We start from the raw sequence: 13,056 nt of genomic DNA, 5'->3' as shown, positions 1-13,056 counted from the left end.
CAAACCTATTACATTGCTTTAGACCCCTGTTCATTGCTCCATAAATATGTTGATACTTGTCTATAAAGCTGGAAGACTACGGGAGATGTCACTTCACAGACAAGTCAGATCACCTTCACTGCAAGAGCTGTGCCTTGCAGTATCACAGCATTCCTACAACTATTCCTGGAGTGTTCAAATCCACCCACCACCTCTTGGGATAACTATGAGCCTCCATCCAAAACACACTACCAGCAGTGCAGCTTTAGAAACTGGGAAAAAATGACTTTTCATGAACAGCCAGGTGTTTGGTCTTCAGCAGTACCTATTTCACTTACCAAAACATGAAAACCCACTTTTAACAGGCGAGCACATACAGCATTAAGCAGGATTAAAATAAGTTTATAGTGGGAAACCACAAATTCATCAGCTTTCATTCATTAGCTCGCTAAGCAGTCAGACAATTTATATTCTACATTTTCTGCTTTTTTAATTCCCTACACCATTGCTAAGCAACAACTTCTCTAGCTGAGCATTACAGGCTTTTGTAGTACTTGCAGTGGAGCTTGGAAATAAAATGTTACTACCAGAAAACTATGCAAAACTACAGCAAAACCATCAGTAAACATTTCATGGCATTGTCATTCATGAGCCTCTCTGCATGAATGACAACTCTTTATCTGGTGGGAGTAGGAACTTTAGTACCAGAGGCAGGTAGGTAAGTTCTTATGCAAGTGTAAAAGATGTTTTCTACATGAAGACATTAGGCTTGGTGGTAACTCGCACCTTGCAGCATCTCCCTTTCCCTGCTCCCTGAGATACCAAGTGTAATTTGCTACCCTAAGGAACAGCTGAGCTTCAATTTAAACAGCAAGGGGCAGAGGATACGTGCAACATTTGAAGAGAACTCTACCATTATTGTCATTAGTCATACTCGCTTAATTTAAGGACTTGAAAAATGGAAATGAACACAAACTCACAAGCAGTTAGTATAAAGATTTAGCTCTATCTTCTTCTGCATGGCTACATAACACGCAACACATCAGCAGGTGAGCAGCAGAGGACCTTATTCACACAGAAAAGATTACATTGAGCACATGGGAATAAACCCAGTGCAAGATGAACTTCAACTACAAGTCAAACCTGTGGGGGCAAATGGAAAACACAGAACTCGGAACACCTTTACAGCCTAACTATCCATACCAAAAGAGACCATCAGAAAGGCCCACCACTGCATAAACGAGCCTCTGGAAAAGCAAAGGGCGGGATAAAGCAGGGAAATGTTTTAAAGCAAGACAGAGGTGCAATCAGTTTTACCCTTTTTTAGCATCTGCATTAGAGATGGATCAAGTCCTTTGGACAGGAGGCTCTTGGTAAACTCTAGAACAACCTTTTCTGACACAGTGCTTGACCACCAACTCCCAGAGATGCTCTCAGTGCAAAGGTGCTTGCAGAGAACCACTCTCAGAAATAAATGTATTGGCTACATCAGCACAAGGCTGAGTGGGTTCATTTTGCAAGATGTGCATTCTATAGCATCCCATCTCCCAAAAAAAAAACCATCTGGAAGCTTCAGTAAAGACCCTTGTGACACACTTCTGCAGACATGCCAAGTCAACATGCAACAGCTGCAAGTCTCAGGATGTTTTCTGTGCACAAACATTATGCTTCCCTTTCACACCCCCCCACTGACGTGGGAAATAATTCTTAGTGAAATGGAGCCACACAGAAAAGAATCATTTTAATGGATTTTAAGGCTGTGCAAAATCCAAGTCTACCTTTCAACTGGATTGTTAAGCCTTCTCTACAGCACAGAAGAGCATTTTCTGGGCATCGTAACAAATGCATCTGCACACAGTGCTTCCTACAGGGATGAGGAATTCTGTCTCAACTGGGTTTTCCAAGAGAAAGCCCCGTAACACTTCACAGAGTAAGTACTACCATTTCATGGTTGGACTCAATGACCTTAAAGGTCTTTTGCAACCTTAATGATTCTGTGATTCTTCCCCACAACCTACTCAGACGTCAGTTGGTTTGTTAGAGATATTTCTACGTGCTGAGCAGTTCAGCTCTAGTGAATTGAAAAAGGAAGACCAGGCTTATCTGGTTTCCAGTGATTGGGTTTTTAACACATGCAATCAAGTGTTTAACTGTGCATGAAGCAAACGCAACTATCCATGAAAGTTGGTTAATATGATCCTAACAGAGCTTAGCGAGCTCAAACTGCATCAGTGATCCCCCAATCTCACCAAGGGAGTTAAAGTAGAATCCTTACCCAGTTTGAGTGTGAGGTTCATTTTCAAACTCAATGCAAGACTCCCACAACCCAAAGAGCAGCAGCTGAGTAGCCCACCCTGTGTGATCATAATTATCATTAGTCCCAGGCAGCAAATCCTAGCTGAGGCAACAGCTCAGTACCTTCATAAATGTCTGTCACACCTAAGCTACAGCAAATTAAACCAAACCACACCAGTCTCTTACTGTCTTATCAAAAGAGGTTCCCATCTTCTGTAGGAGGACATCAGCTTTTTTTACCTACACTTGAAAATATCCAAAAGTCACATAGCCAGGCAACAGGTCTACATAGTAAGCCATGACAAGGGTACAATTCAACAGCTTGATTTTGGACTCAACCTAATCACAGGCACATGGCTTCTAAGCAGGCTGGCACATTGGCTCACATCTGTCTGCACAGGACTGTGAGGACATATGCCACAATCCATCATAAATTACAGACAGGGGCATTAGCCAAGCCACCACACTGAGCAAAGCTGGATGACTTACTGAAACTGTCTCTGCAGAGCATTAATTTTGGGGTTTGATCTTGCAATCCCCCACACTCTGAAGAAGCTCATCCTTTATACATAAAAAGGGGAGCAGAGAAAATGATAAATCAAAGAGAAGACATGAGCCAAAGTCCATAACCTGTTACTTTTCCCCTGCATGTATTACACTATCTCGCTCAAAAAGCTACTATTATTCTGCTTTATCTTAGTAGTCTTGAACACCAGACGAGTCAGCCACCAAAATATTCCAGGCTGGAACCCACAGGTTTTTCTCAGCCATTCCTGAGGAACAGCACATCCCAACTTGCAGCATCAGTGCTGCTAAAGCCACCCTCCCTCACACCCTGAGCGAGCAGAGCCTGCCAGCTCACAGCACCCTGCATCATCTCCACTTTCTAACTCTGCTCAGTACTTCCCCAGGGACCTCTGCACAAAACTTCAGTGCACAGAGCTGTTCAGCAGCTACAGAAAAAAAGGACTGTATCTCATATTGCACGAGACAGAAGTAAGTTTGGCAATTATTAATCTGGTCAAGACTCATGTCACCAGTAATTAAACTTTGGAAATATTCTTTCTGGCAAAGACATGCCTGACTTCCCCTTGCACTTCCACCTGCTACTGCTCTCTGAAACCCACTGAGAGCTTGCAGAGCCTCGGTAAGGACACTAATTTATTGTTGAGAGCAGCATCCTTTCCTCCAGTTAACTCTTGCCCCTCAAGGAGCTGTCTGCCACTGCAGATAAGAGGGTTTTCTCAGCTGCCTTCAGAAGGACCACAAAATGATAACTCTATCCAGGACCTGTATAAGCTTATTGCTCTGTGGAAGTTAACTTGTCAAAAAAAAAAAAAAAAATCACCAAGCATCAGCTTAAAGAGAAATCACTGCCTTAATTACAAAGACAAGTGCTATTACTTTCTTGGAAAGAGGATTAGCCACACTGGATTTTGTGTTTTTAATCTATGTAAACAGATCTGAACTTTTACTTTGTAATAATCATCTCACATTTGCTGAAAGCAAGATTTTTTTTTAGTTCTTCCTCAAAACACTTTAAAAAAAAACTGTAGCACAAGCATCACCTCTTTGACAGCTAATCCATCCTATAAAGGTTATATGCCTGCAGCTCACCAGGGAATTACAAAGTCAACTGACTATATATTCATTCTTTCTGTTTACTGTAGTTTTCCCCCACCCCTTGCACTAAACACTCATTTACCCACTTATATCAGGGTTATCACTAATTAGGGAGGAATATTTGCCTCTAAAACCAAACCAACACACACACAGATTATTGCTCTCAAGCAATACGTAAACTTGCATATGAAGAAGACAGAAAAGTGCGTGGGGCCAGCAAATCACATGGTCAGATTTGTACCACTCTGCAGCTCTGCATCTGTTCAGGACACATCCCCAAAGGGCAGCCAAGAGCCTCGGTGAAGCAGAGCACACACAGGGCTCTGGTTACTCCCTTTGATATGGGTTGCAGCCAAACAAAAACCACCTCAGCCTTAAAGTCACCCCACATCATGCACACAGACTCCTGGACACCTCCAGAACAGACTGAGAAGCTCCCAACATGGTTTGCTGTTGTTACCCCTCCAATTCCTTTGCTCCTTCCTTAATATATATGGACAGAGAGCAGAAATGAGCAAACAGATTTACAGGCACTTCCACAAAAAGTACATCGTTTTCCAAGTATTCCAAATACTTCATTGCCATGATCTTCACACAATTCACACAAACCACAGCTGTTGCTCTTTGGGGGGTGCTCCCTCAGCTATTACACACAGCAATTAATAAGCAGAGATCTCCACATGCATCTCAGTGACACAGCTTTCTAACCTTTAACACACCAGTCTTGGAGAGACCTTGTGATAAGACACTTAGTGGGAGTAACAGTGGTATGACTACATGAAGAGTAAGGACAAAACCAAATACAGCAGGAGTTTAGGTAAAGCTGGAATCCACAATCTGCCTCAGGTAACAGCAGAGATCCTGAATGGTGGCACACAAGTTATTGCTGTTTGCTGTGTGAGCTCAGCAGAAAAACTGCTGCACTGTGAACTTCACCAGACCAAGAGTTTGAGTAGCAAAAGCACCATTTTCTTTGACAGATAGAAAGCATCACACTGAGCTGTCTCGATTTACTTTCCTCCTTGTCACTCAGCTAAAAACATGTTAAAGACAGTTGCTAAAGTCACTGTAAGAAAAAAAAGAACACACACAGTGCAAGCTGATGGACTTGGGTTCTTGGTGGGGGATGGTCTTGAAACACACTGGTTTGACACAGCTATTACAGACAACTCATTGTCATAACTTGCCCGACAATCAATCTTTATGTTCTAGTTGAGCACAATTTCTTCTTCTGTGTAAGTCACTGGAAATAATGAGTGGTTTAGAGAGATGTTATTTCTCACTTGCAGACACCTGGCTGAATTTCACTGCACCTCAGTAGTGGTGTCACTTGCCAAGGTCAGTTTGAGAATATTCACCTGGATTCTTATTTCCTGCAGGACAGATATCCACACCAAACAGGGCCACAAGCAGATATTATATTACCTGTGCTTAGTTACCCATCTCAAGAAATGCTGGTCACGGCTCAGGATAACCACACATTTTCCTTCCACCACGAAGCATTTCGAGTGGCTCACCCTGATGCTTCGTCTCTGTAATCTCGTGTCAACCCACTGTATTTAGAAAGCTACACATTCACAGTGCAAACATGCTTTTGTTAAATCCAAAGCAAATCATTATACATAAACCCCTCAGTGTTAAAGTAGATTAATTTGAATACACTTTGAACCATATCATTTTCTTTAAAAATAGCAGACTAAAAAGATACAGAAGCTGCCAAAACATCTAAACGTATTTCAAGACTTGCTTAAAAAAAGAGGACTGCAGACCTTTTATTCATTACATCTTAAACAAAAATTAAAAACTTAGTTACTGTGTCCTTCCCTTTTAGCTTCATCCAATCAAAATCAGGTCTTACCATTAGCACAGATCTGTAAACCACCACCTGAATTTGCTGTTTTCTTGGCAACACTGCCATACAAATGAATTCCAGAGGCTGTGAGAATCAGCAGGACCCTCAGCTGCCTGGAGTTCAACTACATAAAATTTATTCCATTTTCTGAATTGCCCAATTAATGCAACAAAATGTTTTTCTACAAGTGGCACACAAAACTCAGCGAAAACAAAATTACCAAGACCCTGATTTTCTCAAAAAGCTTTCAAGAAAAAGTTTTCTGAAGTCACCTCTGCAGAGAATCTTTGGCAATTACTGTGTACCCAACAAAAAGCTAATGTATGTATTTAACTTCTAAAACCACTCTAGCCGTGAGTCTACATAGTGGTGTTTTAGTCACTGAGCAACATTAGCTCCTGTTGCTGTACAAGATGAGTGCCCAGCATAAAGTGGTGGGTAATAAATATCATTGAAACAAAGGGATATAAATTCCAGAGCTTCAGAAAACAGGTCCATTATTCACATGTTGTCAGGAAGGGACTCTGCTTCAAAGTACGTAAGAAAACAGATGAGATGCCTGCATTTGGTGCATCTGAAGGATTAGAAGTGGGAAGAATGATGGATTTCAGTATATTCATACTATCCAGCCCTCTACAAGCTCATTCTTTGTTTGCAAAGAGGGTAAGTCCTTATTTCTTTAATAAATGCAGTTAAATCAAAGAAAGCTTATGTTTACAGAACATAAAGAACAAAACTTTTGTCTTCCTACCATCCCCTGTGGCATTAAAGAGGGACACTTTTCACTAAGTCTCCCTTTTCCTTCCACTGCTGTCTTACAACAGTTGATCTCCAAGATCCACTTGTGTCTCCTGGCACACCAAAAATCCAGGGATCCTGACAGTACAGTCCTTCTGGAAATACCCACACCAGCCTGCTTCCCTCAGCCCAGAGCAGTGGGCACCAGGTTTAGTCTCTGCATTCCACATTGCACCACTCTCCTCCCATAACGAAGAATTAACACAAACATGGACTGAATTCCATGCCAAAACACACACCAACTTAATTTCTTACAGCTACTTCTGTCCATATGAGGAGACCTGCAAAACAATGTGGGGTTTTGTTTTAGTCACAGAAGAGCATTTTAACACAGACACTGCTGCTTTCAACTCCCAAATGCTTTCAAACACCTTAGCTGCTATAAGAGACAAAGCCCTTGTCAGCTGCCATTCAGAACTCCCCAACTCTGCTCCTCAGAAAGCTTTACAGAGTTACGCATCCCTCTTTTACTCAGTTACAAAGACCTCTAGCCTTGCCAAAACACAAACTTACTCCAAGTTTTACTAGTTTTCTTCAAAATTTAGTTCTGAACACAACTTCCCATCAAAGGGTGAAGCAGGAGGGGTGAGGAAAAACCCTTCTTCCACAAACTACGGTATGTTCTCCAAACGTGTCAACAAAGAGCAGTGAGGTTGGTTCCCACCCAACATGAACCTTTTAAGTCATTTCAGTTTGAGCAGTTCCACACACAGACTTTACAATAATCTTCTGTTAAACTTCCACACGACAAAAACATGTGCCTACCATCTCCCAACACCCCCCAGCAAGACATTCACATTTAAAAATGGGCACCATGAAGGTTTTATGCTGTTCCTAACAGCCAGTACACAAATCTGTGCAGTACTGAACAGTCTTAATCTCCAGCTGAGTACTGAGTATCTACAGGGACTATTGCCAGCCCAGATGCCCTGCCTTTCTCTTGCAGCTTCTTACTACAGCAGCTGATTGATTGCTCCTGCTTCACTTGATTTGTTCTTGGTTGCTTTCTTGATTTCTCCTCATCACTCTTCCTGAGCAGCCACTCCATGCTTTACTAATCAATCTGTCATTTTTTCACTGTTTGGAAGTAAATGGTAAAGAATTTTTTCCACATTTTCCACCAGTTGCTGTTTTGGCCTGACAAGTAATACAGAGGATTTTATTTTTTTCCTCTTCTTCAGTTTGTCAGTACAAGCAACCACATTTCAATAAAAGAAAATATGAGAAGTTGGGCATGGCACTGTCAAGTCATCACCAATTGCATCACACCTGGGGCCTCTCCAGAGCCTCACTCAGGCTGTACCTGTTGCCCTCTGTATGTCCCAGTACAGAGAGCGGAAGTCCCCATCAGCAAGATTGAAATTCTAGTTTTTCTGTATTTCAGCTCAAAAAAAATAGTTCTTGCAAACTCTCAGTACCTTCAAGTGGGGTCAACATTTAAGGGAATGTTGAAACACATGCAGTAAGAGTCACATTAATACACGTATTTCTTCTTATTGTATTGATCGGTTGGAATGTGGAAGCATTTCAGCAGCCCAGCCTTCCAGAAGTTCACTATTCCACATGGCTTATTTACAACAAATACATCAAAGACAACAAGTGACTACGGCTATTTCCTCCTGAATGTACTGTATAACAAAAGCTTCCAGTAGCAGAGAAGTGTTTCAGCACAACTTTTGCCTTCCAGCATTTTTTTTGCAGTGCACTGAGTATTAACAGAGAGCAAGAGCAGCTACAAGAAAATAAATTCACCACTGCCATGATTCAATAGCCACATATTAGACAGTGACATTTTGCTTCTGTGAAGTCTAACACCAATCACAACGTAAATCCACACCTTGTCACCTTCAGCAGCCCAAGTAATACAAGATCTGAGAATTTCAGCACTTTATAGGGAATGTGAGAGTAGCTGCAATGAAAACATAGTTTGGGCTAGTAGGGATAAAGAGTCTCCCAGTTAAACCCCATGACATGCTGCATATTCCCACATACCACAGGTCTCTGAAATGAACTCAGAGGAAATCAGGTAATAGTTTTTATTTTTTTATGCAGCCTTTGATTTCTAGATGGACAGGCTTCCTGATGCTGTAAGATATAAAAGGGAGAAAGAGGTCTATAGGTACTGCTGGAACTCAGCTACTCGGCAGCGCTGAAGAGCTCAGCAACCTCTGACATATTTTCACTGCAAAAGTCATTCCAGGTGCTTTTAGGAGCAGACAAGAGCTTTAGCTGTTTATGACAAGGACATCTGCAGATCTGTCAGCTCCTCCAGATTGTGCTAAAATAAGTGCTACAGCCTTCTCATTTTATTAAAAACAGCTGATTAGCTCCAGGCCTCATGTCACCTGGATTATTTACCCTAAAGACCACATTCACCTGCAGCCACAAGACAACTCTACACACCTGTTCACAGGCCAGTCTTTGCTCTCAGTGGTAACAAAAAGGTCTGAAAACCAGTCCTGTACCTGCAGAAGCAGGAAACACTTTAGGTCTCCTAGTTAAATGCTCCTCCAAAAAAACCACAGGCTTCAGCCAAATACGATAACAAGGCACAGGAAGAAAAGAGGAGGAGGTAACCAGCTCAGAAGTCATCCCTATCCTTCCACGTCCTTGTGTGGATGAAAGGGAAGTAGACAAACAACTGTTTCAGAATAACTTACAGAGGACAGAACTCTCTAAGGGAATAAGATTCTCATTTCTGGTCAGTCATCACTGCAAGTATTTAGACAACTCTCCTAGTGATCACAACCACGATAAGGCTACACACACTAAGAGAGTGGGAGTTAATTCAGGCCAGGCTGATGTTCCTCAGCCTAAGAAAGCAGGCAGGACCAAAAGTAAGACAGGCTTCAAACCCAATCTCCTCCCATTTCTGGACTTTTAGAAAACAACACCACTTGTGCACTTCTCTGCTTTTCAGTCACCTACAACACTGTTTTGCCCAGATTCCCCAGATCATTATGCTCACTAAGTTGCAAAGACAAAGCTCCTCAGGAACAGCTGACTGCTGGAGTATCTGCAAAGTAACATCCTGCAGAGAACAGCTATTTTTACACGCTTAAGGTTTATTGACTCCACCTGAGGATATCTGCAGAGTTAAGGGACACCAGTGAGCCTTTAAGAAATTTTGTTGTTTTTTCTTTCCCCCTGCTCTCATTTTAGGCTGTCATTGCTCCTAACATGGGTTCTAAGTCTTGGCCTTCCTAAAAGTAACTTCAGACTGAGCAAACACAGTGGTCTGTATTTCAAGACTCCCCCATTTTACTTACCATCACTTTCACTCTTGCTTTTTAAGTCTTCCATCCACGTTGGAATAGTTTTCAATGCAACGTAGTCCCCCGAGTACTCCTTGCGTCTTTCTTCCAAGGTCATCTTCAGCAGACGCTCTGTTTGGGTGGGGGGAAGAGACATGAAAAAAGTTGTGCAAACTTCCACATGAGCCAAGCAGTGACCAGACCAGTGCACTGAAATGCCACGGGAGCAAACATTCCCTTACCTTCTAGGTGGTAAGAAAGGCATGTTTAGTCTCTGCAGAGACTTTCGTTTGAATATTAATAGGACACACTTGTTACCACACTAAAACACAAACATGGTTGTTTTTGTTTCCTCCTGAGAAAGTCACTATCTCTTTTTTCAGACATTTAGTAAAAGGTAAAGCTTCAAAGAGTGTACAACTACAATGGCTACTGTCAGCTTCACTCTTCTTCAGACCCTTCTATAAATGGACGTTGTACAGCAAGGAAAAAAAAAAAACACCCCAGTGACCAAACACTGCAAACACCCCCATGACCCAGCACTTGAGCTGATTTTTGCAGCCACGTCTCACATCTTCATCTCCCTCCCCACATCAATGATCAGTATTAGCTCAGCACAAGTTGCAGAGCTTTTCCTCTCCCAAAAGGAAAGGGGGAAAAAAACCCCAAAAAACAGTAGAGCACACCATAACACCCATATGCTACTGAAGCTTCTGATCTGTTTTTACAAGTGGCACTATTACTACTACAACCACACTAACAGTTTTTTTGACACTTTAATCACTAATAAATCCTCTTTGAAGACTCAGGTTTTAGGAGTGGAGGGGAAGGCTAAACCCATGTTGTTTGCCTTTGTCATAAAGGGCTAGATGGACTTGAAAAGAACATTTTCTTCTCAAGTAGAAGAGGCAGCAAAAGAGTTGGACATGGAAACTGCTTCTCAGATGAAACACTAAAAAAAATAAGAAAGAAAATCACTTGCACTGTGGAGTTTTTCGTTGTGGTGGTTTTCTTTTTTTAAATAAAGTTTCCTAATTATGGAGGCTGCAATCAGCACAGTCTAATAACCAAAGGCAATTTTGGAGCACAGGCTCCTTTAACAAAATAAGTTCACTTTGCTGTTTTTACAGCCCTACCAATTTATTCAGTTGACAAAAACATTTCTCTCTGTTATGCAGGCTGGGTATGCCTTAATTGGATATTTACATCTGCCACAGTAGAACTGATATGACCAGGGTCACCATCATGCACAACAGATATGCACTTAAATCCGTTACCTGAGCTTCAAGCATAAAAAACTCCAAGGATTTGATGTGAACATTGAAGTGCTACAGGAAGGCAGACCCAAGAGAGCAAGTGCCTCTGTGTGTCAGGTTTGAGGGACCGACAAGCAGAGCAGTTCTGGGGGCCTTTTGCTGAAGAGGTGATAGAGCCAGTCCCACGCCTTCAAAACTTTGTAGAGTTCCTCTCTACAAAAAGGTTTTATAGAACTTTGCTCCCATGAGCCAGCAGCGAGAACTTAAACTGAGACTTAATTATACACAAACCTCCCGGAAGATGCTCCCGACAGCCTTCGCTGCAAGTGCAGTTTTCTGCCTGCAGCAGAAACTTGGAAAGTTTGCAGGCAGCCCAGTCCTGTGTCTAAGGCTCTGAAATCAACTCCAGTCCTGCTCCTGCTCCCTTCCAGCTGTCCTCAAGCAAGACCTCCCCTGGGAGGATGTGGACCAACCCTTAATTACCAAGAAAGTAATTAAGACAAGCAAGTGTATTGTCAGTGGGTTTGAACTCAATATTTAGCAATTGGTGCTTTTTTCTTTTCAAGAGGTGCTTTGGAATACAAAAGGCTGAGAGCAACTGCACTCAGAGCTTCATGGGAAGAGCAGAACCAGCAAGCACAGACAGCTTCGCAGGGGTTCAGGAGTACCTGTGAGAGGTGAAGGCAGTCCTAACCAAAGACTTCATTTCCAAAGTACAGTCTGGGTAGGAAGGAAAGAAGTTGGGCTTCTCTAATTTTCCTCTCTAGTAAAGAAGGTACTTGGCAAGTCCCACAGGGCTACAAGCTGAAGAGCAATGCCAGCAGTGAACAGCAAACTTCTTTCTGCCCTCCTCACTCAAATACCCAGGCCCAGCACCATCAGCATCATGCTGGAAAGCAACTACTGGAGCAGAAGACTGGCAAACACTGTTCATTCACACTAGGCAAAGACACGGTGAGTTCTGGCCAGCCAGCACTCAGACATGCTTCCTGGAGGGAAAAACCTCACCAGCAGTGGGGAGCTCTGGTTTGCATCCCTAAACATCACCTGATGGAGACCAGCATCCTCACAGCTGACTGAACCAAGGAAAGCATGTCAGCAGCTCCGGTTTCCAGCTTACCCTCCAGCCTCTCCACTCAGCCCTCCTCACCAAGGGTCCACGTTTACTTGTCAGGCTGTGAACTCATACAGACAGCAGCAGAGCTGGAAGAGACAAGTGGGAGTAATGGGAACACTCACCAGAGCCTGTCAGAAACCTCTCCCCATCTGTCCCCTGGCACAAAACCAGTGTTTTTTGAAGGTAACACCACGCAGCATTAAAGGAAAGTCAGTTATAGCTGACCCCACATAAACAATGCCTCAGAAGATTTACCTGTATCTTTGTTGAAAACTGAAACTTTTGTCTGGTAGAAATTTGTTGCCTTACTTTTTACTACAGAAACATGGACTGCAAGACAGTTTTGAGAAAAAAGCGTGGAACAGAAGTCACTTCATCCGAGAAGAGTTTGACAGGAGCAATTAACCTGCAGAGAGATCAGTTCATTTGTGTTTTAACAATTTTTCCTTACGAATGTACACTCGATTTCCGCCACAGACAGGAAGCATGAATCCTATCCATTGCACTGGTCTTCTGCCTTCTTAGCTCGAAACACACACAGAGTCACAGGGGTGACGGAAGAAAAGAAAGAACGTAAAATATGAACCTCTGGTATTTTTTTCATCCTCTCCTCGTGTATTACTACACTATTTGTAAACACATCAGGCAAGAAGCTTTCCTCCTAGCAGATATAAATATCACACTTCCACTGGGTGATTTTTTTTTCTTAATTTCTACATTGCTCTCCACAGGATTGATATAAAGTACCAAAACAGCGAGGTCTGCATCAAACACTTGGCCCACAGTTTCCATGCTCTGGAGTTTGACTTTGGGGATTTTTAAACAGAATACACGGGTGGGGGTCCTTAAAAAATATAAAAGGAGTAAATAGTTGGAATCGGG

At 42.4% G+C, this 13,056-nt stretch overlaps 1 protein-coding gene across 3 annotated transcripts in view; it reads right to left on the bottom strand.

Moving 5' to 3' along the window:
• The window catches only part of MACROD2 (mono-ADP ribosylhydrolase 2), an 848,490-nt gene that overhangs the window by 834,630 nt on the left and 804 nt on the right, over positions 1-13,056 (bottom strand). For all 3 annotated transcript variants that reach the window (XM_032684589.1, XM_032684588.1, XM_032684590.1), the window contains exon 2: positions 9,817-9,933. In XM_032684589.1, the coding sequence (XP_032540480.1) occupies positions 9,817-9,933 (117 nt within the window). The remainder of the gene's footprint in view (positions 1-9,816; positions 9,934-13,056) is intronic.

The sequence above is a fragment of the Chiroxiphia lanceolata genome, chromosome 3 (genome assembly GCF_009829145.1).
Source record: "Chiroxiphia lanceolata isolate bChiLan1 chromosome 3, bChiLan1.pri, whole genome shotgun sequence".
NCBI lineage: Eukaryota > Metazoa > Chordata > Aves > Passeriformes > Pipridae > Chiroxiphia > Chiroxiphia lanceolata.
This window is presented reverse-complemented; position numbering and strand designations above follow the sequence as displayed.